Source organism: Pinus tabuliformis, chromosome 3_1, assembly GCF_031772625.1.
Source record: "Pinus tabuliformis cultivar Carrire ecotype Pingquan chromosome 3_1, CPIR1, whole genome shotgun sequence".
In the NCBI taxonomy this organism is placed as follows: domain Eukaryota; kingdom Viridiplantae; phylum Streptophyta; class Pinopsida; order Pinales; family Pinaceae; genus Pinus; species Pinus tabuliformis.
In genome coordinates, this window is record NC_142301.1 from 132,444,598 (window position 1) to 132,472,445 (window position 27,848).

General features: G+C 39.3%; 1 protein-coding gene across 1 annotated transcript in view; it reads right to left on the reverse strand.

Moving 5' to 3' along the window:
- Nucleotides 1–16,642: 16,642 nt before the first annotated feature.
- Nucleotides 16,643–27,848, reverse strand: part of LOC149186121 (alpha/beta-Hydrolases superfamily protein) — a 168,390-nt gene continuing 157,184 nt past the window's right edge. The window contains exons 6-8 of the mRNA XM_089410905.1: nucleotides 17,383–17,529; nucleotides 17,161–17,286; nucleotides 16,643–17,085 (exon numbers count right to left, since the gene is read on the reverse strand). Of these exons, the coding sequence (XP_089267031.1) occupies nucleotides 17,020–17,085; nucleotides 17,161–17,286; nucleotides 17,383–17,529 (339 nt within the window). The 3' untranslated portion in view covers nucleotides 16,643–17,019. The remainder of the gene's footprint in view (nucleotides 17,086–17,160; nucleotides 17,287–17,382; nucleotides 17,530–27,848) is intronic.

The window sequence follows — 27,848 nt, forward strand, 5'->3', positions numbered from 1 at the left end:
GGTCGCGTTCGAAATGAACGAACCGGAAGTAGGCATAACATTTGAAGACCAAATGGGGTTTTGATACAATGAAGAAGCACTAGGAGTACCTGAAACTAACTGAGCTAAGGTTGTATAAGCAAGTGGCAATATGGGTCCACTAGTTTCTAGGAAAGGTGAGAGACGAGGCTCTTCCTGTATAAGGAAAGCATTTTGGAGGAAATTCATATCCTTTCTCATCATCGACATGAGGAGTATGGGTAGCGGAAACTTCTGAATGACCCAGAGAAGAGGTTGGGATTTCACCTTCTAACTCCATAGATGGAAACAACTAGTGACGAGGAACCTGAGATGTACGAGGAGATAACTACAAAGGAATACGAGACCAATCATAAGGAGTGTAAGAACGCTGAGAGATATCACAACAGAATCGAATAACGGATTCGATGAATAGACAACAAGCCTCTGCAGACTCTCAGGAGTCTGCAGACTCTCAGGGGTCTGAATAGGATTATTAGGGGTATCAGGATCAGATTCTTGAGGTGACCAAGAATTTGATGGAGGTGGACGAGAAGACAGAGGTTGGATACTTGGAATAATCCCAAGTTCAAAACCTTGATCTTCAAGTGACTGAGGAAGCTCCAGATGAACTCCTTGGGAGGACCCTTCAATATCAGACAATGAAGGGGAACTATGAGATGAACTCAATGGTTCAACCACGATGACTTCCTCTCAAAAGAAAAAAAGGAAAGGAGATTCGTTTAAGGCTTTATTAATCTTGAAATTAACAGGGAATTTCTCAATATTGGTCCAAGAAGAAATTGCTTGGGTTCGACATGTTTATCGTGGGAAGTTGTTTTTAGAAACAAAAATTTTTCCTTTTCATATTTTAGGAGTCGATAAAAGGACGAAAACATGACTCTAGTCACTTTCGAAGGTTTAGCGAGCTTGAAAGGACAAGTTGCTCGATGATCTTTTCAAATTTAAAAAGCTAGAAAAGATCGAAATGACCACTCAGGTGACTCTAGGCAAAAGGAGTACCAAGTAACTGTGAACTGCAATATACACCTCAGCAAATAAATTTACCAAGGACTTGATGTACATGCAGGCAATCTCCCTGAATGTTGTGTTTGGTGTATCATGTTTATAGGGCGGCAGACTCAACTTCCTATGGATAAAGGTTTGCAACCTATGGGGGTCTCCCTTTATATACGTGATGGTACGGGGAGCACAAGTCCGTGCTAGCGCTGTCTAATGCCAAAGCGAACAACAACTGCTAAGTTTTATAGACGTCGAAACACATCTCTAGCCTAGACCACTAAGTATGAACGTTAATGTTTCAAATGCTCCTTAGATTAATTGATAGATTTTAAAGTTGATAATGGAATTATGTTTCGATTTCAAGGACTTAACGATGTTACCTGTTCCTAAAATGCAACTAGATGATGAAATGAAATCCTTCAATTCAATGAAAGCTATCTATGTAGGGAATAAGATCACTCAAATCATGCATCAAACCAATGCAAAATTGCATCCATGACAATCTTCAAATTCTAAATGCAAAAACATGAAATCTAATCTTTCATATCATAAGCAAATGCAATGCCAAAAAAAACCTTAAAGCAAAACTACCTTAATATATAATGATGATTTTTTTTTTCATTTTAGTGCAATCAATATAATCTAGTGCAAAAAGTAAAAGAGAATGCAAGCAAGCCAACAAACATTAAAATCTCTTTCACATTGATGATTTGAATGCGACAAAAAATACTTCGAAAACTATTAAAAAGATAAACAATTTCACTTACTCAAAGAAAACACTTCCTTTCGATTCAAATGAGACAATCAATTTGAAATCTATTGTTTGTCAAACAGAACTTAAGCGACTTTCACAGTATCTACTCAATCTGACACTAATGAAACCAAATTAAGACACAAGAACCAAAAGTGATCTACAAAGGATGTCCAAACACATAAAAGATTTTTTAACACAGGTAATTGATCTCTAATGAGAAGACCAATGAGCGGATGAAGGATGACCTAGAAACCCTAAAAGGCTAATAAAACTTCAAGCATACTCAAACCAAGTTAAAAGGCAATTGCAATCAGACAATAAAATAGTCAACTAAGATCACACGAGTAAATCACTAGGTGAAGGCAAAAAGAACAGAAAACAAGAAGACAAACCCTAAATTTATTTAACTTCTGCAATCACCGCACATGTTAAGAGAAAAGCAGCGATCATGGCTACAGTAATCAACAAATCCGTGATATCATCACGACTGTCAAGGCTAAAAATGCAATGGGCGAGAAAAACAAAGAAAAAACACAAAATCTTCAAGAACAACTCAAATCAACAACCTTCAAGCATCTACCGGAAAGTAAGACTGACTACAGACAAGCAATGAAGTCTAAAAATGAATGGTTGATCAAACTCGTCAAAAGACAAGGTGAAGAATGAGAAGGAAAGGATCATAGGCTTCCCAATGGAGTCGCCATTTTGTTGACAACGTTAATCCTCTCTACGGACAAAGACGATCCCTCTAGCCCAATGAGTGGGGCTAGCAACTTAAGTGACAATCAACTAGACATCTTCCTATGTTATACTTAAAAAGAAGAATGAAAGAGATGACCTACCTCGTTTTGATGCTATTCTGATTTCCCTTGTTGAGGACCTTGAACCTCTTGTGTCACAGACTTGTTCCTACTTTTCTCAGTGTTTATGTACCTTCACAAGTGACCAAGAGACAACAAAGCATGCCAAAACCAATAGCAAATCCAATAACAACCTACTTAACTGATCAAGGAATGTCAAGCTAAATAATACATGAACACATATATTTTGGGAAGATGAACCAACAGTTGTATATTATTAAGAAATAAAGGGAAGCTTACAACCAAAGCCTTGATGTTGAAAGGCTCTCCTTGAGTGGTAATCCAAGTCTAAGCCAAAAATTCTTCAAGCAGTCCTTCTCCAAGTCTAATGAATAGCCTCTAGGCACAAGCTTAGTATAAGGGTGCAAATAGACATAGACCAACCATTTGGAAATGGGAGAGGATGAATTTATAGGCTGGGAAAGGGAGTTAGGACTTCTCCAAAGATAGGATTAGGCCCTCATCTCAAGGAAGTAGCTCATAGGGATAAGACAAAGAGGTCAAGTTGGGAGGATTTGACCTCATCTATGCGAAACAACCTCCAGCTCGCCACTCTAGAAGCTTCTAGATCATGAAGCTTCTCATCCTCTTTGGGAAAATTACCTTTTTGGGATCATCGCGGGTATGCAAGGGAACAGAGAGATGCCATCGCTGGTCAAGTACAGTGCAACAAGCGAGCATCATTGTTTTAATCCTTATAAGAGAGATGATCCTTATTTCAGGGTTTTAAGAGCTATTTCTTCAGGGAAAGGTCAAGGTATTTTCCAATCAAAGTCTTAGGAGGGATCTGAGTTGTATACATGGATGAGAATACTGTATAATGGTCATGTTTCGGGCACTTCGGGGTATGTCACAGGGAAGTACAGGAGGCGTGAAAAAATATTGTGTAACAGGGACAAACCCCAATGTGGGGAAACCCTTGATCAAATCTTCTTTTAGTCCTCAATAGTTCAGCAGAGAGAGATAGTACAATTTACAAAATCTAATAATTTATAACAACAACAAAAGAGCCCTAACCAAAAAACTCAACGCTAGTCAACAGGGAAGATTTGACCCTCAAATATTCGGTCAACTTTAGTCAACTTCAGCCTCCAAACAACAAGATGAAATAGTCGTCAAGAAAGTCGACTTTTGCCCGGTCAAAGTATAGTCAAATAATCAACCTGCAGTGAGCCCTAACCATAGTCAACGCTGGTCAAAACTCCTTGATTTTCATGCCCAGAATTACGGCTTGCTTAGACAAAGATTCCTCACCCAAACCGAAGTCAAAACATGTCAACGCATCAAGTCAACACAATCAAAAACCTCCCAACATCTCGGTCAATGTTGGTCAATGCAACAAACAGAAACCCTAGTTCACACGTGTGGAGAGAGAGAAGATTGCCTCAAATAGTGTGCCCAATCACAAGAGGAGAGAGAGAAGACTGACTCAGATAGTGTGCCCAATCACAAGAGGAGAGAGAGATATGTGTGATGAGATGATGGTGAAAATTACTTGAAGTCTCCTTCTTTTTATATGCAATGTTGAGGATGAATTGGGTGCATGTGTGTCTATTTTGCTTGTTGGCCGACCTTGACAATTTGTCCATAATATAAATAAATTCATATCTTCACTTGTGCATGTCAAAATCATATGATATGTAGATCAATCGTACACCTCTCCGAGAGAGGAATCTAATAAAAATATCAATTGTCATAAATAAGATGACCCATGTGAAGTTTGGCCCTAGTTGCCAATTTTAACACTCCCTATCAACTAGGGAGAACTCCACCTGCTAATCCATCTACCAATCTGTACCATCTCTGCCATCCATGCACTGCTCTTCTCTAGTCTCTTGAACTATGAAGAAGAAGTGATTTAAAATGTATTATACCATTCTCTACTGACCCGAAGTCGGTCCCAATCAAAAGAGAGTGTCTCATACCACTCTTACTGACCCGGAGTTGGTTCACATTGATCCTAGATCAATATCAGACATCCTAGCATAGGTAGTACAGTAGTACACGATGCATCCATCGGAAGTACTATGGTCCCTATCCTCATTTCCCTACTCATTGGCCAGATGAGAGGTACTTCCCATGAGTCTCAGACTGCATGGCTAGGATGTCTTGGCAGGAGAAGGATGAACCACTCGTCCTGCTCACATGTCACCAAGGGGCATCATAGGGGAAGGATGAACCACTCACCCTGTACACAACAAACCACTAGGGGAAGGTTGAACCACTCACCCTATGGTTGCTCATCGCTCCAAGAAGTACCCCAAGACCCCCAGAGCTCCCAAAGCTTAATGTCCATCTCATATAGGACCCGCATAAGAGGGTCTCTCCACGACTCTAAGTCGTTCTCGGAAGGCCAAGAATTTGACCTTCCCCAGGGGCTTTGTCAGAATATCGGCAACCTACTTATCAGTCCCAATGTGATGGAGCCTTATTGCTCCTTGTTTTACCATATCCCGGATAAAGTGGTACCTGGTATCTATATGCTTGGAGTGATCATGAAACACTGGATTCTCTAATAATTAGATCCCACTCTAGTTGTCGCAAAAGATCATGGTGTTATCCAGCACATGTCCAAACAACTCACTGAAGAGCTTCCTCAACCAGACAGCTTCACAGGAGGCCATACTAGCAGCTATGTATTCGGCCTCGGCGGCTCTCAAGGCAACCGATTTCTGCTTCGTACTCATCGAGGATATCGAAGCAGAACCCAAAGAAAAAAAACATCTAGAAGGGCTCTTGCAATCCACCACACTGCCAGCCCAATCAACATCAGAATAACCATGCAGCCTCACATTTCCAGCAGTGTATCTTAGTCCATGAGTGATTGTCCCTGAAGATATCTCAGAAGATTCTTGGCGGCAATCCAATGTATATGATGAGGCTCAACCATGTATAGGCTCAATGTGTTAACTACAAAACATATGTCCAGATGGGATTTCACCAAGAACATCAGTCCTCCTATGAGTTAACGATACTCAAAAGCATTTCCAAATTCAGGCCCAACAACACTACCACATAACTTCTTAAAGTTAAGTTCCATCGGAGTAGTCACAGGCTTGCAGTTCACCATCCCAAATCTTTCCAATATCTTCACAACATATTTTCCTTGAGAGAGGAAAATTTCACTAGGCTTTTTTCAGACCTCCAACCCTAGGAAATAGTGCATCGGTCCTAGGTCCTTCATCTCAAATTCAGAAGCCAACTCCCTCTTACATTTGTGAATGAGAGGGTTTGCACCGTTAGAGAGATGTCGTCCACATAAAGTACAAGAAAGAGAGGTTTATCATTTTCAACCTTAAAGTAAAGGTTTGGATCAGATTCACTTCTAATGAATCCCAGCTTCATCAGATAGCTATCGATCCTCTCATACCAAGCCCGAGGTGCTTGCTTTAGTCCATAAAGAGATTTCTTCAACCTGCGTACATGAGATTCCTGATCATGAACTTCAAACCCCTCGGGTTGTTCCACATAGACTTCCTCTTCGATTGAGCCATGTAGGAAGGCAATCTTCACATCCATTCGATGTAGGTTCCATCCTTGTGAGGTAGTAAGGGCTATGATAAAGCGGATGGTAGTGTATTGGGCAACAGGTAGCAAATATCTCATCGTAATCTACACCTTCTTTTTGAGAGAAGCCTCGAGCAACAAAGCAAGATTTGAACTTTTCTACACTTCCATAAGCTCCATGCTTGATTTGTCCTGGGGTCTAGGGACCACATCCCAGACATCATTCTTCATAATTGACTTGTATTCTTCATTCATAGCATCCTTCCATACTTGTTGCTTCACCGCTTCTTCGAATGATGAAGGCTCATTTTGAATGATAGTGCTCATGGCATTCAAATATCCTTGGTACCTATCCAGCTTCTTGCTTTCACGAAAAGTCTCACTTGGTGCAATGTGCCTCTCAACGTCTTTGAGAGTCTCCTTAAGCCATGAGGGTATCCTCTTGGAGGAGGAAGGTTCATGAGGGAGTGGATCAATAGGATCCATAGGTTCATCAACATTAGGCATCGTTTCGTCCTCTTTTTCACCCTGATTTCTTGTGTCAGCTTCTTTGTCCTTCCTTAGGATAGGAAGGTTGTTGATCTTCCTAAGGGCCATATCTTCATCGAAGGTGACATCATGACTTATCTCAACTTACTTTCGACCAACCACATATATTCTATATCCTTTAGAATTTTCACTATATCTAGTAATATGTTTGTGGTCTTGCTATTACTTGAGGGGAATGGTCCCCTTGTAAGTTTCCTTTGGCACATCCCAAACATACATCTTCATGCTCTACTTTGAACTCAAGCATACTTGTCACCATCTGTCTCACATCAGGTAGGGCCTTATAATAAAGATGGGAAAACCGTTGGTGCCATAGTCCAGATTGTAGAGATGTGTCGCAAGACATGGCTTCCACTAGACTTCCTCCAACTTGATACAAACTATCAACCCTAAACCCAAGAGTAAAAGCATCCTTGAAATTTATTTTCCAAACACGTACATTTCCATCAATAAAAACCACCTTGAATCGCTGAAATGGACACTAGGTTCTTCTTGAGATCGGGTACATATAGTACTTCTTGCAAATGAATAGTGTTACCTTGATTCAATTGAAGGGTAACATTCCCTACTGCCTTCATGGGATAGATGGCATCATCTCCAAGGATGATCTCCAAGTTTGTCTCCTTTTCTATCAGATTAGAGAGGGCTTCCTTGTATCCGGTGAAGTTCCTTGAGGCACCACTATAAATCAACCAAATTCCCAAAGTGTCTAAAGGAGAGGCAGTGGAGAGGGCCGATATAAGATAGTACTCTTTTTTCTTATTGTTAAGGGCCGATATAAGATAGTACTCTTTTTTCTTATTGTATCCGGTGAAGTTCCTTGAGGCACCACTATAAATCAACCAAATTCCCAAAGTGTCTAAAGGAGAGGCAGTGGAGAGGGCCGATATAAGATAGTACTCTTTTTTCTTATTGTTAACAATATTGGATTCATCATACTTGGAGTTCCTTGATTTCTTGGAGGGTCGACCATTTCCTTGATGTCCCACATTCCTTTTTCCTTTGCCAATGGACCTGCCATTCCTTTGATTGTTTTTGTTGAAGTTTCCCCTAGAGTTGTTATGATAGCCATCATCTCGAGGTGTATCCATTTTATTAGGACACTCCCTTACATAGTGGCCAAACTTATTGCAAACAAAGCACCTACCCTTCCTTCCTCGCTTAGATCCAAGCTTTCCATGGAAATGACCTTTAGACCCTACATTATTCCTCCTTTTGGCATGAGCAGAGAATACAGTGGGGTTGCTTCTATTAGAAGGAATTTCTTTCTCCACCATTCTTGTTTCTTCTTGAATGCATCTCAACATCAATTCTTCAAACCCTGGAATTCGATCATTATTGAGTATAGTGGTTCTAAATAAATACCACTCAGGTGGGAGTCCTCCAAGGGTGGTTAGAGTAAGTTCCCTGTCAAGAATGATTTCTCCAATCGAGAGTAGATCATTCTTGATCTCAACAATCCTCAAGAAATAAGATTGAATGTCCTCATCCTTTCCCTTCTGAATATCCTTCAACTTATTCTTGAGAAAGAGAATTTGGTTAGCATTACTAACCTTGAACATGCCGACCAACCTGTCGTATATCTCCTTGGAGGTCTTCAATTCAAAGATATAGGCCACCAGATGCTTGTCAATGGAATCTTTGATAATCTTCTTCGCTTTGACTTCAGCCTTATTGTACTTGGTCTTCGTAGCAACCAGTGAATTTGAAGGAGGCTCAAGGATTTTACCCTACACATAATCCATCACTTCCTTCTCTTCCAAGGTCAAATCAAGAGACATCTTCCATCCATGATAGTCAGATTTATCATGGAGCTTGTCTTCAGCCGGGAAGTAGGATGAGGAACCCATTGAGTCTTTTGTCCTTGTCCAACTGTCTTTGGTGATTGCTCTTTCACTCTTGCTTGGGCTTTGTCTTCACCTCAACGCTGATACCATGTTAATTTTAGGAAACAATGGTATGTTTTATGCTTTAGAGAAATTTTACTTCAATTTCTTGATGAGCCCAATATCAATTTCAATTTAGCAATCACATAAACATGTAAGTAAAATGTTGATAGAACATAAACATAAACAGTAGAAGGCAAGCCAAGACAAGAGGACACAAGATGTGGCACCAACCAAGGACAAACCCCAATGTGGGGAAACCCTTGATCAAATATTCTTTTAGTCTTCAATAGTTTAGCAAAGAGAGATAGTACAATTTAAAATTTTTGATCATTTATAACAGGAGCAAAAGAGCCCTAACCAAAAAAGTCAACGATGGTCAACATGGCAGATTTGACCCTCAAAGATTCGGTCAACTTCAGTCAACTTCAGCCTCCAAACAACAAGATGAAACAACCCTCAAAACAGTCGACTTCTACCCAGTCAAAGTTTGGTCAAACAATCAACCTGCGGTCAACCCTAACCACAATCAACACTAGTCAAAACTCCTCGATTTTCGTGCCTAGAATTGCGGCTTGCTTAGACAAAGATTCCTCACCCAAACCAAAGTCAAAACAGGTAAATGCATCAAGTCAACGCAATCAAACAACCTCCCAACAACTCGATCAACGCTGGTCAATGCAACAAACAGAAACCGTAGTTCACAAGTGTGGAGAGAGAGCACTGCCTCGGATAGTGTGCCCAATCACAAGAGAGAGATATGTGTGATGAGATGATGGTGAAAATTACTTGAGGTCTCCTCCTTTTTATATGCAACGTTGAGGGTGAATTGGGGGCTTGTGTACCTGTTTTGCTTGCTCATCGACCTTGACAATTTGTCCATAATATAAATAAATTCATATCTTCATTTGTACATGTCAGAATTAGATGATCTTTAGATCAATCCTACACGTCTCTGAGAGAGGAATCTAATAATAATATCATTTGTCATAAATAAGATGACCCATATTGAGTTTGGCCCTAGTTGCCAATTTTAACAATTTCAACCCTCCATCATTACCCATGCCCAAGGGCCCAAGCTGCAATATGCCCTTAGCTAACGGTATCCTCCTAAGAATCATCTTATCCATAGAGTTCCAACTCATAATCTCTCACCATGCCATCTCAACCCTCCATCATTACCCATGCCCAAGGGCCCAAGCTGCAATATGCCCTTAGCTAACGGTATCCTCCTAAGAATCATCTTATCCATAGAGTTCCAACTCATAATCTCTCACCATGCCATCTCGTGGGAGGGATCTAACGCAAGAATGCCTGCACATGGAATCAACCTACTATGCTGATGTTGCCTGATGCTCAACTCATGATGCTCCACTCGGTCACCCAACATGATCCATTTAGAGAACTCTTCCCTGCTCTCCCCAATGTATAAAGGTGGGTTGGTAGTGTTACAAGCCATATCTATGTACTCCTGTACAGGGTTGCTATGGAACTCCCAACTGTACTCCTCTTGTTGCCTTATGAGGGACTTGAGTCGTTCCTCAACACTAGACAACTTAGTCGTTGATTCGACACTTACCCCTATGAGCTCCTCAATTTTCCTATTCTCCTGTAAGACAATGTCTCGAACTATCCAGACTCTTTGATTCAACATCATAAGATCTGTCTTGAAATGGATGATCTTTACCCGAAATTCCTCTACTGGCACTTCTGGTGCCCTGCTAAATGCCTCCATATCTGTCTGCACAGGATGATCAACTATCATAGCTCCAACTTGAAACTTTGACCGACTCTCAAGAAATGGCTCATCCTGCATACTATATTTTTCATGTTGCTCCTCATGATCATGCTCATCATGCTAGTTCACTACCACTGGCTCCTCACTCAAATTTCCATGGCCTTCTCCCTCTGTGAAGACAATATGTTGTTCATCCTCTCCAATTGTTGAACATAGATGCACTGGTGGACTACTATCTATACTTAACTGTTCATAGGCTTTATGGACATCCCCCTCGAGGACTATGGACTCATTTGTATAGAAGTCTACCTCATCAATACCATTAGGTAGAATTTTCTCATGCACTTCCAAATGCTTGTCATCCTGCAAGTCTTCCTGAATAATTACACGCTGCTGCTCACCATCCTGAAAATCAATAGACCCAACTACAAAAGACTCCCCATGATCTGAAGGAATCTCCTCTTGTTCTGTCTTTGTTTCCTCCTTCCTATCACCTGGACATGAATGGTTAAGGGCGCAAGGTTCCTTGCAGATAAAGTATAGTCCTCTCCTCCTTAGTTCATTATTGTTGCATGTTTTATTCTTGCTTCCTCCATCAATCCTTCTCAACTCCTCCTTAGTCAACACCCTTTTAAGCAATTTTATGTTTTTCCTAACCAACTCCTCAACTAGATCATAGACAGTTGGTGATACCTTTGGTTCCTTCCTCCAAATGGTCAACAATTTGGATCTTAGTATCTTGCAGATGTCAACACCTCCTTCTAAAAACAAGGATGTAATCTTTTACATGCTTGTTTTGATACTGTTTGGATGAGCTGATGTAATGGAAACACCTACAAGATCAAGTCCTCACATTTCAGATTCAACATGAATGTACCAAAGCTAAACTCTACCATGAGTTCTAAGATTTTGCAGCTTCTGAAAGGTAGGACGCATGATGTTGTTCAACCCCTGAAGGGATTTTACTATCAGCTGCAATATCTTTTTCATGATATCATTATTGTAAGGCAATAGTGGCAATGTTAAAGCTATGACTCTGCTAAGACAAGAAGCAATTGTGAACCCGACCTATTCACAAGGATGCTCCCAGAGTTTGGCTTGCATTAATGCAAACATGGATGGCTTGAGGGCCCAACTGGTTTCTTCCATTCTGATTGCCCCACCCTCGACAAACATGTGTCAAATTCCTCCAACTTATGAAGGTCTATGTATGTCTTTGTTTGTTGCAATTCAAATCCAAGTGTGAAGAGCTTAGCCCCTTTTCCTTGTGTTTCCTTAATTTCCCGTTTGTTTGTTGCAATTCAAATCCAAGTGTGAAGAGCTTAGCTCCTTTTCCTTGTGTTTCCTTAATTTCCCGTGAGTGCTTTGACTGCAGAATGACATGGATTCTTTTCGAGAATGGTCTGCTGCTTTGACCATCATTTTGGTTTAAGGAGGTGTTGTTGCGTAGAGGACCATATATTCTCACTAATTCATCAAGAAGTTTCTGGGTGTTTTCCAAGGTCTCTTCAAGACGATCCATCTTGTCCCATACCAAAGAAAGAAAATATGCAGGAATACTATAAGCAAAAACCCTCATATCTCCAATTTTTATTTTTTTTACGCAATAGAGGAACCTGGAGTTTACAACAGTGTATTAATAGTATATCAGCCTCATGATGTATATTCAACCATTAAACATCAATAGCACAGGTGTCTATATGGTTGTCTTTGGCTATCAATGAGAAAGTATGTCTTGGCACAACGCCAATTCAGCCTCCTTGATAATTAACTTAACATCTGATGCTACAACACTTGTAATGCGAAGGAAATCAATGGAAATCTCCATCCAAACACAAAATAAAACTTCAGAAAATATTCTGCTACTGTTGGTCACAATTGACCCCTGAAATGGACACTCGGCCTTTGTTAAGTGATGAATCCCCGGAAATTTGCATGCCAAACTTATAAAAGTTTGGAGAGGAATTTCATTCTCCCTTAAGATAAAACTCAGCCTTTGTTGACAGATCAAACCCTGCTCTGAGAACAACAATCAATTATGCAATTCAGATTTGGAACAGTGTGTTAGGCTGAGCGAATATCCTAGTTGATTCTCGACCCTTAATATGAATGTTTCGATCTGCCAATTAAAGGGAGAAACACACCCTGATATGCTTCAATTCGCAGCCTGTCACTTGATGAGAATCACGCCCAGGAAGTGACAAGTCATTGATTTCCAAATGAGGGTGAACACGTTCAGAAATGCAATTATTCTTGATCAGCCACACAGTGATAATCATGCTCAGAAAATGAAGTGACTCGGCCCTTAATGATTAGCTCCTGAAATCAGTCCTCCAGTCACTTGGTATCCGACCCTCTTGAAGGAAATAAATTCTGCCCTTGAAGTTTAATATGACCCTGCAAACAATGCTGAGGTTTCTCAGTGACAACAAGATATAATGGAATGGACTGATGCAATAAACTGGGCAGCTCGGCCTTAATACAAGCTCCAATAAACCAGTCTTGGGCCCTCTAGAAATTGCACAGATCAACTCTTGTTACAAGAGCATTCTGTCTCCTTGTCTTCATAAATAATTTCAACTCGGTACTGGAACAATTGTAATTTAAATTTCTGAGCGTATTGGACCCTCTATATACTCGGTCTCTTGTTACAAAACTCGGTCCTCATAGTGCTGATCCAATATTCAACTCGGCCTTTCTATAATTTCTGAACACGTCCTCTGGAAATGGATGTGGCAACAAACTTGGCCTTGAGGAATACTTTAGAAAATTGTTCACCCAATCTTTGGTATCCAGCCCTGCTTAAGGAGATGAACTCGGCCCTTTAAGATAGCATAGCCCTGCAACCATCTAAAATCACAATACTGAAGCTTCCTGCAAACAATGGAGAATTGATCTTCAGAAAATTATGTTCTCTTAAAAGAAAAATTGGCTTTTATGAGGGATTGTCTCAACGACTGCATCAAACAACGATTTATCAGTTAGTTAGCTTCTTCGATTTGCTTGAAGGGTCTGAAATGTCTAGCTAAAAATAAAAAATAAAAAATAAAAACAATAAAAAAAAAAACCAATTCCACCACTGCTTAAGAAATGTGTCGGTAATGTATAAATCTGCAAAAGATTTTTCCAGCAGCTCCTTCAGAAATTATAATTAATATCAACTTGTACTACTGAGACAATTTCCAGGAATTAACTTTTGCACCAATAATGTTCTTCGACTCCTTGTAAATAATCGGCCTTTTAAATGAAGAGATACGGCTTTTGAGATTTAATACAGCCGCACAACCTCCTTTATAATAATAATTCGGCGCCATTTTCGGCTTATCTATAAAATTTAAACCTTGACCGTTTTAAATAATTTGGTTTGAATAAATAATTGGCCAAAGTATTATTGGCCCTCCTTAGTAAAAGATATTTCTTTGCCATACACAATGGTCTTCTTAAAAGAATTACCAACAAAACGATAAGCTCCCGAAGAGTAATAAGCTAATTAGGGTGGCCACAGAAAACCACCGAAATTGTTGAGATTCTAGCTAGGGTGATTTTTGAGGATGACCGAATACTAGTTTTTCTGAAACTTTCGATATTTCCTGAAATTAATCTACAATAAAACCCAATAAAACCCTTGGGCTGACAGGGAAACCAGCGCTGATACCACTGTAAGATCCTAAACTGCAAAATTTTCAATAGATCTGGCACATTAAGATGTTCTAACAAAAATAATTTCAACAAAACACTAAACACAAAAAGATTTAGGAATGCAACTCTTTATTTATATTTTTCGCTGAAGAAAATAACACATGCCCATACAATAAGATTGGAACCCCTGTAGACATGCACGGCTGCTCAACACAAGAAAAGCAAGACACTGAAGCCCACTTGTGAATCCTGAATGGATCCAGCACACAAATGTCACCGCGGGGTTTTCGTCCTGGGATCAAACTTAGAACTGGCACAAAACACAATAAGATAGACAAACTCTGAATGATCCCACTCTCAGGCTCCTATCCCCTTTTATAGGCTTGATGGGCTCTGTAGAAACTTTATTTTATTGTTTTCTCTCGAAAATAAAGGAGAATACCATGGCCAAATATCACGGTCATGGGCAGATTTTGTCCACTTTGACAATATAAAAAAAGAAGGGAATATTACACAAATCTTGCAACAAATCATTTTAAGCAAGTCAACATCTAATCTAAGTCATACTCTCGCTCATACTAAATGAAAAACTTAAGATTGGAATCAAACATAGGGAATCACCCCTTAAGATAGAAAATCACACCTAACCCTAGAAGTGAGAGGCAAGGTTGCCGAGGTGACAGTGGGTACTCTGATAGTTTCCTTAGGTTCTCCCCCTCTTGAAGTTGAGATTTTTTCTCTAGGGAGAATTTGAGCGATAACAATAGAATAAAAACATTTTAAGGTGAATCATAAATAAAATATTCCAATGCCCACATTAAGTAAAACCTTTTGATATTTTTCATATATATAAGCAATTGAAAGTAAACAATTTCTTATAATTAAAACATTTTAAGGTTGTATTATTCAATACAAAGGAGATGTGTAATTCATTTTCTGCTCAACTTTAAGTTCACATGTGACATAATGTGCAAATCTTTCCCTTGCACTTAGAAATTTGATCTCAACATGGAATGCCAGAGTTAAAATGAATCTATGCTGATTATTGCCTCTTCACCATGCATATACATCGCTAGACTTCCAAACTACAGGATTGAAATTCTCAAAGTTCTTTGTTGTCCCACAGAAAAATTGAAATCTCCGAGTTCTTTGTTGTCCAGTGAATCTCCAATATCTTTGTTGCCGCAATGCTCTACTCAAGAGCTGTTCTCTTACACTGATATAATCAATATAAGTTTTGCTAATCACCATATACACAAAATGAGATACTTCAAAGTATCCCCTACTCCTAGAAAATTTAAAACATGTCAAACACTTCATGTTGCGTTTGGGTAAATTTAAAACATGTCAAACACTTCATGTTGCATTTGGGTGTGGCATAAAACCATCAGTAGTTTCATACTAGGCAATCAAATTCAAAATCACCACAGGCAATGGCAGAGAACTAGCCGATACATCCAATTCCAATACCAACTAATTACATAGCTTACATGCACAACAACATATTTTGCTTGGCCTGCTTCACTCGAACAGAATAATAGATTTACCAACTATTACTACTCGAGGAGAAACTTGCAAGTTTTCTCTTAGCAGCCGACACATCCAATACCAACAAAAGATCTGATTTGTGACATAATGCACAACAACATATTTTTGTTGACCCGTTTCATTGGAAGAGAATAATAGATTTACTAATTCTTACTACACGAGGAGAAACTTGTATCTTCTTTCTCAGCTAATTAGTTTTATTAGAGTAACGGATAGGAAAAAATTTATCTCTTCCCCAACAATCAACCACCGTGTTTAGGCTCCATCTCTACTTTCTGTCTCCCTGAAACTCTTCAACAAAAAGTGCTCTATCTGTTGCAAAACTAGGGAAGAGAAAGGATACAGTCATCTCTATATTCGTGTCATTCCACTTTGCAGGCTAACCATAATATTCTTGATTTCATTGATATGCTGTAAAACTGCATTTTAACTTAAGCATGAAAAATACAGGCAGCTTAGAAATTTGCAAAATGAAGACCAATGCTCCCTTCCAAAGTTTCACATCATAATGCCAACCTTGGTTTGATGACCAATATAACATTTTACATACACAGTTGTCTTCAAATTGATCCATTGGCATTATCAATTATAGGCAGAAGACTTAAAACATGATACAACTTCGAAACTTACTTATTATTAAGGTATATACACGTAACTGTGTAACTTCGTTTATGATATAGGTGAATTTATTTGATTTTATCTCGATTTACTTTAAAAGTTTAAAGTCCTGAATTAGGTTCAGACCGACTTAAAAAGATTATGAGAAGGTATTATGTTTCAACTGGGTGTTAGAGCAAATAGTTTCAACATTTATTCCGTTTTTAAGGCCTATATAGTTTAACGGAATTCAATTACATAAGATATTTGACTGATGAAAACAGCCCCATAGATGGAGAATTACTGACTGGCATAAATATGGTCCTTTTTTGTACCTTGGATTCTTATTTTCTAAATATCCTGTAAAAAGCCATTGCCTGTTATATTTTGGATGTGTTACCATCTCCATTTTTCCTAAAATCTTCAGTCATTTCGTCATTTATATAGGAGAGACCCATTCTATGAGCTAATTTGCTAACACATAGATTGTGATGATTGAACATTTCTAAGCAGCCATGGTGAGAACGTCAGTGCCCAGTCCTGGTCAGCTCAAAATAAAAAATTGTGACTTCAGCTCTCAAATTTTGTTATATAACATTGGCGACAACTGTTTTTGCAGTCTTGATAGAACTACTAAGACTCCATAAATTGAAGCATCAAGAAGGAAAAATTAAATACATAGTGTAGATCACAGAGCAGAAGAAAGTGCATCTAAGCATGAAACTTAAGAAATTTCCCAGTTAGGTAATGATCCAAAAACTCCCTCTTCAGAGGTTATTGGCCACGCAAACTTTTAGTTACTATCTCATTCTGCATGAGGTTCATAACAATAATGATATAACCGGCTGCATTATGCTTCCTGCATCAGATAAGAGTCATCAATTCCCCGATGTCAAGCTTATATGTGCGTGCTTCTTGGCTTTAATCCATAGCATGGCGAGCCACAAATTCCTCCACCAATGGATTTACAAGATGAGGTGCTTCGTCCTAGAATGAAGATAAATGTTAAGAGGAGAAATAATGAACAAATTCCAAATAGATTAGATATGAGAAAGCACTAACCTGTGGACAGTGACCAACATTTGGCAGAACTACAAAATCTTCCACATTTTTGAAGTTACCATATGCCCTTCCTAATTCTATAGGCTCCCATGGATCCTTATCTCCCCATACAACTAGCACAGGACACTGCATTCGAATAGATAGATCATATCACTCGTGTACTTCAAAAGTTGAGAACAACATATCAAAGTTCAAGACAAAAGCAAGTAAGAATTTACTGACCTCCACTTTTGGTATCAGTTCCTCAGGAAGTGGACCATCTGAATAGCAAATAAATGTGAGAAATACATCAGCTGCACCAGGTTGAAGGCCAGGTAACAATATCTTTTCGACCAATTCATCTGTTACCTCACTGTCATTATAATAACACTGCAAAAAGTTGCTAGATATGCATATGAATTCAGTGCCCAGGATTACAGAATAGATTTTAAAATTATATAGCAAGCCAGAACATAATATACTTTTTAGCAGCCTACATTTGGCTTAACTGTCTGAAACGGCTACTTATTATTGGCATTTAATCTATTGTGTGTGCTTTGTCAATTTTTTATTTTTATTTTTTTCATAATATACTACTGTCAATTTGGGAAAAAGCTCACGGGAGTGTCATCTAATGGCAAGCAGCAAGCTGACCAAGCTTGTATGAATGTGGAGACCTGGGTTTGAAATCCCAAGGTAGGTGCAGATAAGCCTAGGTGCAAGTCCTAGGTAATTTTGATGGCATAGATACAAGTTATAACCCTTGAATCAATAATTATGATAGCATAGACACAAGTTGCAACCCTTATAGTGCCAAAGCTTAGCCAAAGGTGCAACTGACAGATGGATGTAAAGTTTTCTATGAACTGTATTTCTCTTCCCTTACCAAGAAAAAGGGAAAATTTTCCACAAATGATTGGAAGGTAGGATACCCAATAATGCTATGATTCTTGCACCTTAAAAATGATAAGAAACTAATAATTACAGTCCACTTCAAGGGGGAAACCTCCTTTCACAATAAATACAATGAACAAGACCCTATTTGATGATCCAAAGACTAGGTCTCCTTAGTGTGTGTGTATATTATTTTATATATATAGGTGACAAAGGGGTATAGTTATAATAAAATGGGGCCATGAGGGGTTCTAGCGTACATAACAATATAACAATAGAAATGTAATCACTCAATATATAGAGCTTAATAAAGCTTTTTTGGGTTAACATGTGGCTTATATAAGACTTAACATGCCCCTCCCCTTCAAAGAAGTGTTGTACTCAACACTTGACTATCTATGAGTGTTTCTGCATGAAAAAATCATCTTCTCATGGTTGCTTCTTCAATTGGTAGGGTCTTCTATTGATGAAGTAATCAATAATTGCTCGATTTCTCAGCTGCTTAGTCCTTGTTTCCAACAAAAATTTTGGTTCTAAGTATTATTTTCCCTTCTTCATTAATCTTTGGTAGAATAGTTTGGACTAGGACCTTATCATCCATTACATTCGTTATGTAAGAAACATGAAAGAATGGATGTACACGTGAAGATGGAGGCAACTCCAATTTGTAAGCCATACTTCCAATTCTCTGCAACACCTTATAGGGGCCATAATACCACGAAGTTAATTTATTTTCTTCTTTTGTTGCTTGAGGGACATTTGTTTATATAGTTGTAGTCTCATATATACCCAATCCCCCACTTCAAATTCCCTTTCACTATGATGTTGATTTGCTTGTTGTTTCATCCTATTTTGTGCCTAGTACGCTCAAACTAAAGGGCAAATGCTAGACCAAGGGCAACAAATGCAGACTTAGCTCACTATCACCTCAGCTAAGGCTCCCTTCTATTTATGGACTTTCACTGATGGGAGGAGACCCGGTATATTGTGGAGTCACCGATGAGGTATAAATCAATGAATGTATATGAGTGACTTAAATAATCTCGTTCCCAGGAGAGCTTGAAGGATGGAGCTTGCTTACTTTCTAAGCAAGATTCAATGTGTTCTAGGGAAAGGAAGGGAGGATTTGAAGGTTAGGTTTATGGGATATGACTTGTGAAAGAGTTTCCCAATCCCTACAATCCTTTTTGAAATTGGTATCCCAAATGGTTCTTGAAGAATTGTCTTTTCAAAGGAACGGGACCACATAGGACCAAGTGGAGCCAGTCTAGGGTAGGAGGAAAGAGTATGACAACCAATGATGTTCTTACCTTAAATAAGGTGGGGAAAGGATGAAAGAAAGAATTTTCCCTTCAAGGTGTTGAATTGATCCTATGAGGTACTAGCCTTGGGGATGTTAGGGAAAAGTTTGGTCTCGGAACTAGGGCTTGGCTTTTCTCCCAACTCCACCATCAGAATCGCTTCAAAATTGGAGGAGGCCTTGAGGAGACACCAGTGCAGGAGACCCTAGGAGATCAAACTTTTTGGAGGGATAGTTTGTCGGGAAAATGATGTCCTAAGTGACCCAACTTGGGTAAACCTGGGAAAAGGTGAAAAAGATGTTATTTTTGCTGACCACCTCTTGGTAGATCAGTGCCTTAGTCTTGGGAGAATGGAGTCTATGACGAATATGAGTGAGGCCCTTTGGTTCTTGGTCAAGAAGGCCTCAAGACTACTTTGCCTTCTAGGTCAAAGAGAAGCAATCTTGCAGCTTTTATACTTCGATGTAGAAAGGATATGGCTTATCAAGGTCAATTCGCTACCAGAATTGCTCATAAGAGATTTCATTCACATTACATGCCCCATACATTGAGAGATGCTATAATAGAGACAAAATTTAAAGTAGTAAATGTATGCAGCAATTAGCTCTAAAAATAGCAAAAATCCTAGTCCAATGTATATGACAAAGTTTAGACTTAGGCATCCATTAAAAATAATTAATTATTTTAATAAAACTGTCTTCGGGAGGAATTTCCCAAAACAATTGCTGGGTATTCTGGAATACATGTGTCCTAGCCTCCCTGCAAATTTTGAGGCTTAAAGCATGTTGACCCTGCCGCTTACACCTACCTACAAGTCAGTGAGAAAAGCCTTCAACCCCACAAGGTGTGGTTGGTGGTAGGGAACTCAGAGAAGGGGCTATCTCACTGAATCCCTTCTCTCTTCGTTTAAACTATCTCCTAGGTTAGCTAAGGGGAGTGGTCCCTAATGAAAAGTTAAGTTAAAAAGAGATGTGAGTTTCTAGGAGAATTGTTAGAATTAAATAGATTATTTATTTAAGATTTATAAGTAAAAACTGATATGAGCAATAACCATCATAAGATAAGCGTGAAATACATAAATAACCAGTGCCTTCCAAGTATTTGCTCTTTAAGAAATGAAATTGTATTTTGCTTAAAACAAAAGTAGAATGCTTCAAAAATTGAAAGCAAAGCAATCTTGAAATGGAGACAAAGATGACATGAAATAGTCAAAATGATAATCTACAATTAATGTACAAGAACTAGATCAAGACATGCAAGTAGAACTCCATACTTGTCTAGTTAAAACAATGCTCTAGGTAGCAAATAAAATCCTTGAAAGCACAAGATATTGATCAAGAAAAATATTTAATTTAAATTTATGTGATCTTAATAAGCTAGAGGAAAGGAAACTCCCTCTTTCAAAATCGTTTGATGAGATCCTTGAGGAAAACCAATTGGGTCCTTCTATTCTTGATCTTGGGAGTTAGTTCGTCTATTGGAGAGCTACCCCACACCCAAGTAAATCCTTCAATCAAATCTAAAGATCTCTACACACTTGAAAAAATATGTCAACAATCATAAGGGATTAGATTATACAATGGAGGAGAAGGCTAGAGATTTCACCAAAAATCTTCTAGTGCTTCTCTTCCTAGAGTATTTCTCTAACCCAAAAACCATACAAGATAGCTTGCATATGTTAATCCAAACAAGTGGCAAAATGATAACTAGCATAATCCAACATACATGTAGAATGTAAAGCACAAAAATTGAAATAACATCACCTCAAGAAATGGAAGGAGAACACCAACACAATGGTACCCCAAAGTCTCTTTTATTATATGAAAGATGAATACAAAATCCAGCAGAGTCTCCGCAAGCCCAAAAGCGCATTCTAAAGATACAATATGATAGCCAAAAGCTCATTTAAATAGAACTATGGGAGCCAATCCCAATGAAAAATGAAATGACAAGTGTAAATAATCTTGATTTAAAGAGGAACACAACAAATTACAGAGATAACCATAAACACAGAGATGCAGCGGAAATAATACTTCATTTCATTAATGTAAAAAACTGAAATATGCTTACAAACATTAATGGAAATAAACCAGCTAGGGAAATGGTAGCTTATCTCTGAGAAGAGATGTGACGGCTACATGCCTCTGAACTGCCTTACAATGAAGCTCAAGGGCCTTTTTATTATTGAACAATAAAAGCAAACCCTAAACAACCAAAACCCTAACCTGAGGAGATGTAACACCAAGAGTTTATGGGCCCCGTTGGGGTGAGTTGGACAGCCAACTTCCCGAGGTCGTGACTTGGTCATATTATCTCCGTTTGACACGCATGATAACCTGTTGGAAAGATCTCTCTAAGGACTACGACGGAAAAGATGATTTTAAACAGAAAATTGCTGGCGGTATATTTCTTCCAAAAAAACGTCGTTTAGGGTCTCAAAACGGCTCCGGAAGTTTAGGACCTGAAAAACTGCTAAAAATAGTAAACTGTGCTACAATTAAGGAAAATGAAAAATTGAAAGAAGCAATGGTGGGGTCCAAGTGGAATTGGTGGATGGCCACCAATATCCACCTAGATCAGTAGCAATGGAGATAATCCCAATGATAAACTGAGTTTCCAAGTGGCCACATGACTAAGATCCCAATGAAGATGAGCCCTCCAAATGGCAATCAAACTGCTGAAGCATACCTGTAGATGGCCTGTGTAGTCTTCCTTGGATGGCAGCGTATGTGTTTAAGTGGCACAAGTGTGCAGCTATGTGGGAAAGAAGGGAAACATATCCCACAATTTTCTATTGAAGGCTGCCACATAAACAATTATGTAACTGTTGTGAGCTACCATTTGTCCCTCTCAGAAAAATCGAATCTCCTCAAGAAAATTTAGCCTCTTAGAAAAGTGACTACGCTGTCTTCTAGGGTTTCGATCTACTACCCGCACTGAACAACGAAACTCCTTTTTTCTTCGCTACTGATCTCTCTGGATAATCATCTGCACTCTGATACCATGTGAAAATTCAGAAACCCGAATCCTATTGCAGCAACTGGAAATTATTCTCCTAATTGTTGTTTTAATTAACAAATTTTTTACCGTTTCCTCTAGCAAATACTGAATAACTCAGACTGCAACTTGCACAAACAAAATTGCAGAAGAATAAACGTTGGAAGAAATGCTAGCACACACTCAAAATAACACAGTTTTTTTGGACAAATGTCCCCGGAAAAACCCAACTTGGGAAAACCAGTGCAGTAGTGAGAGTTTTATTTTATTATGCAACAGTGAAATCTAAGTACATCTATGGATGCCCAACTGGCAATCCAAACATCACGAAAATCTGGCAGAGATATTCCCTAAGCAACCTCGTCACTCGCGCTTCCTACACTCTTGTTGCCTGCACTTGCATTCCTACACTCACGCTTTCCAACTTCTTGCACTGGGAATAACTCAGCCTCTTGTTGCTGCCTCTCCGGATCTAGAAATTTTTCTCCAAACCATTGTCCCTGCCCCTCACTGAAACTGCGTCCCTCTCTGACACAAACTCTAATGTTGCTAGCTCGATCTGCACAAGGAACTACCTCAAGTGCCCATCGACTTCTTATAATCCTCTGTTGGGACTCCAACAACCAAGATTAAATCTTAACCAATGGCTAGTATTAACTAGAAGTTGATCCGTGTGAGGTTCTAGAACATTCAAACCTTGACTTAATTAATTCTGATTAATTAACCATATTCCCTAAGTTTAGACTTACGAAATATTTAAAAACTAGCTAATAATCTAATTAAGTCACTTTTAGGTGGAATTTCCATAAACGATTATGGGTTTTGGAGATCTCATGTATTCTAGCCTCTCCACAAAATTTCATGGCTAGAACACATCCAATGCTACAAAGCTAACACCTATTAGTGTCAATCTGTTACCTAACACCTATTAGTGTCAAAGCTAACACCTATTGTAACCGGTACAATATGTTACTTCGAACTCCAATCTATCTTACCTTTTTCCAGCTCGAGTGTTTGACATACACTTTCTTCCCTACGAAGTGAATATCATACCCCTTATCCTGTAACTGGGATACTGAAATTAGGTTCATACCCAATCCTGCCACATGCAATACATTTGTAGCATTGGTGCTTGCTCCTAACTCCCTATGAAAATCTATGGTACCTCTCCCTACTGGAGCACATTTCGTTATGATTCCCATAGTAATCTGGAAGCCCATCTACTCCTCTTTGTAGCTAGAGAAATATTCTCTAACCCTTGTCATGTGAGAGGATGCTCCATTGTCTATATACCAGAGTCCTTGTGAAGCTGATCCTGCTAAGCAAGCAAATTCATCCTCCAATCTAGAAGACAAATCTGAAGTCTCCTGAATGTTACTTTTTTCCATGGCTATGAAGAAGAATATATAGTGTTATTGTTAAAATTGGCAACCAAGGAAAAACTTCATGTGGGTCATCTTATTCATGGCTAATAATATTTTTATTAGATTCCTCTCGTCGAGAGGTGTAGGATTGATATAAAGATCATCCAATTCCGATAAGTATTCATAGAGATATGAATTTATTTTGATTATGGAATTATTATCAAGCCGACCTACAACTCATGTAGGCTCAGAAGCCCAACAGTCGCATCTATTCACCCACCAACGTTGTGTATAAATATAAGAGGACTTTTCCTCATTTGGACTCACTCATCTCATCACATCTCTCTCTCTCTACTGCACAGATATGAGTCTCTTCTCTACTGCGCTGAAATGGGTCTCTCTCACACATGTGAAGCCGGAAGCTATTGAATTTGAAGCTGCAACTGCAGAAGTAAAGATTGACTTGTGTGGCCTAGAAGATCTCCTCTTTGGAACTGCGTTGTAGGTTCATCTGAACCTCCTTTGAAAGCCACAACTTTTGGTGGTGGAATGAAGTCAATCCGACGAACGGTTTGCAAGATATCGACTGCCCTAGTTTGAAGCCTGAAACTGCTGAAACTGAAGCTGCAACTGCAGAAGTAAAGATTGACTTGCGTGGCCTAGAAAATCCCCTCATCTGAACTGCACTGTAGGTTCATCTGAACCTCCTTTGGAAGCCGAAACTTTTGGTGGTGGAATGAAGTCAATCTGACTGTCGATTTGTGAGATATGGTCTGCCCTAGTTTGATAATGAAGCCGTTAATGCTGATGCTACTAATCTAGGGTTTGCTACTGCTGATATGAATCAGATTTATTGTACCATTTCTCTCTGCTGAATTATTGAAGATAAAAGAAGATTTGATCAAAGGGTTTCCCCACACATTGTGGGGTTTGTCCCTGGCTAGCCGCCACATCTTGTGTCTCTTGTCTTGGCTTGTTTTCTGTTGATCGTTTAATGTTCTATCTGCACTTTACTTTATGTACATGTGATTGCTAATCTTTGGAATATAATAAGGAAAAGAAGTAAACTGTTATAAGCATAGAACATACCATAACTTAACATGGTATCAGAGCTGAGGTGAAGACAAAGCCCGAGCAAGAGCAAGAGCAATCATTGAAGAGAAGATTGGCAAGGCTATCCTAAAAGAACTATGGGTCCCTCAACACTCTTTCCTGCCGAAGACAAGCTCCGTGAGAAAGCTGAATATCATGGATGGAAGATGTCTATCGATCTAACCCTTGAAGATCAAGGAGTGCTGGACCATGTAAGAGGCAATATTGTTGAGCCTTCATCAAATGCATCTGCTGCTGCCTAGAACAAATGGAAAAATGGAGAAGTCAAAACAAAGAAGATCATCCGGGACTCTATCGACAAGAGATTGGTGGCCTACATCTCTGATCTAAACACCTCCAAGGAAATCTACGACAGACTGGTGAGTTTATTTAAAGTTAATGATGCAAATCAAGTTTTGTTTCTTAGAAATAAGTTGAGGGAAATCAAGAAGGGTAAAGATGAAAGTATGCAAGAATACTTCTTAAGAATCACCGAGATCAAGAACGATCTCCTATCTATTGGGGAAACCATTACTGACAGAGAAATGGCACTCACAACTCTCGGAGGATTACCATCTGAATGGTATGTGTTCAGGACTACTCTTCTGAACAATAATGTAATTCCTAGTTTCGAGGAATTAATGGCTAGATGCATTCAAGAACAAACAAGGGTAGAAGAGCAGGAAATGCCCTTGCCTAAAGGTCCTCCTGCTGTTTTTTCCTCTCATGCTAAGAAAAGAAATAATTCTGGGTCTAAATCGAAAAGAAAGGCTGGATTTAAGGGTGGAAGAAAAGGACGATGTGTCATTTGCAATAAAGCAGGTCACTATGCAAGGGAATGCCCTGATAGAAAGGACTCTCACCGTGACGATGATCAAAATCCCTCTCATGGTAATCGAAGGAATGGAAAATTCAACAACAAAGGAAAAAGGAATGCGGGAAATCAAGGAAGAGGGCAACCATTCAAGAAGGCTAGAAATTCCAGGTATGAATCTAACACTGTTGACGATAAGCAGGCTGAATATTATCTACCAACTGCTCTATCTACCTCCGCTCCTTCGGACTCAATGGGAATTTGGCTCATTGATAGTGGTGCCTCAAGACACTTCACTGGTTACAAAGAAGTACTCTATAATCTGGTAGAGAAAGAAACTAACCTGGAAATTGTCCTTGGAGATGACATGAAATACCCAGTGAAAGGTGTAGGCAATGTTTCTCTTAAACTGAATCAAGGTAATACGATTCACTTACAAGATGTATTATATGTACCTGATCTCAAAAAGAACCTGGTATCCATCTCGGAAATGGAATACAGAGGCTACAAGGTAACCTTCAGCAATGGCAAGGTATGTATATGGAAAAATAATGTTAAAGATGCCTTTACTCTTGGGTTTAGTGTTGATTCATTATATCAGGTCGATGGAAGTCCGCTAGGTGTCATGTCTTGTGACACAACTCTTTAGTCCGAACTTTGGCATCGGAGGTTTGCCCACCTTCATTACAAAGCTCTACCCAATGTAAGACAGATGGTAACAGGGATGCCCGAATTCCAAATAGAGAAAGAAGGTGCATGTCCGGGATGTGCCAAAGGAAAGCTCAAAAGGGGACCATTCCCCTCAAGCCAAAGCAAGACCTCCGATATATTACAATTGGTTTACTCAGGCATACCTGAGATTGGCATTAAGAGGGAGACTACTACACCACATACTCCTGAGCAAAATGGTGTGGTGGGAAGGAAGAACCACACGATGATGGATGCTGCCCGGGCCATGCTTCATGATCAAAGACTTCCTAATTTTCTATGGGCTGAAGCTGCAAACACTGTCGTATATGTACAAAATCGATGCCCTCATCAAGCATTGGGTTCCAAGACTCCTGAATAAAAATTCACCGGTAAGAAACCTGATGTTTCTCATTTTAAAATTTTTGGAAGCCCTGTATACTTTCATGTGCCGAAAGAGAAAAGAAATAAATTGGGAGCATCTGGAAAGAAGGGAATTTTCGTGGGCTATGGTGAAAATACTAAAGGCTATAGAATCTATGTAGCTGGTCAAAGGGAAGTCATAATTAGTCATGATGTCACCTTTGACGAAGATATGGCTCTCAGCAAGGTGATCAATCTTCCGACTTTGATGAGCTCTCAAGAAGCCGACACCAGGGAACCGAAAGAAAAGGATGATGAATCAATGCCTGATGTAGAAGAACCCATGGATCCGATTGATCCTCCTCCATATGAGCCTTCCTCTTCTAGGAAGAGGCCTTCATGGCTTAAGGGGTTAAGGGGTTACTTGATGATGCTGAAGGACATGCTGCACCCCGAGGAACCTTTCGTGAAAGTAAGAAACCTAATAGGTATCAAGGATACCTGACCATCATGAGCACGATCATACAAAATGAGCCTTCGTCATTCTCAGATGCCGTCAAGCATCAAGTATGGAAGGATGCTATGACCGAAGAATATGAGTCTATCATAAAGAATGATGTTTGGGAAGTAGTTCCCAGACCCCAGGACAAGACTATTGTCACTTCCAAATGGCTTTACAAGATAAAGCATGCAACAGATGGAAGCACGGAAAAGTATAAGGCTCGTTTTGTTGCTCGAGGTTTCTCCCAAAAGGAAGGTATAGACTATGATGAGATATTTGCACCTGTTGCCAGATATACAACCATCCGCTCGATCATAGCCCTTGCCGCTTCACAAGGATGGAACCTACATCAGATGGATGTCAAGATTGCGTTCTTGCATGGCTCGATCAAAGAAGAGGTCTACGTGGAGCAACCCGAAGGATTTGAGATTTATGATTGAAAATCTCATGTATGCAGGTTGAAGAAAGCTCCCTATGGGCTGAAGCAAGCACCCCGAGCATGGTATGAGAGGATCGATAGCTACTTGATGAAGCTAGGATTCACTAGGAGTGAAGCCGATCCTAACCTTTACTTTAAGGTTGAAGATGACAAGCCTCTCATACTGGTGTTGTATGCGGATGACCTCTTTCTAACAGGTGCAAACCCTCTCATTCACAAATGTAAGAGGGAGATGGCTTCTGAATTTGAAATGAAG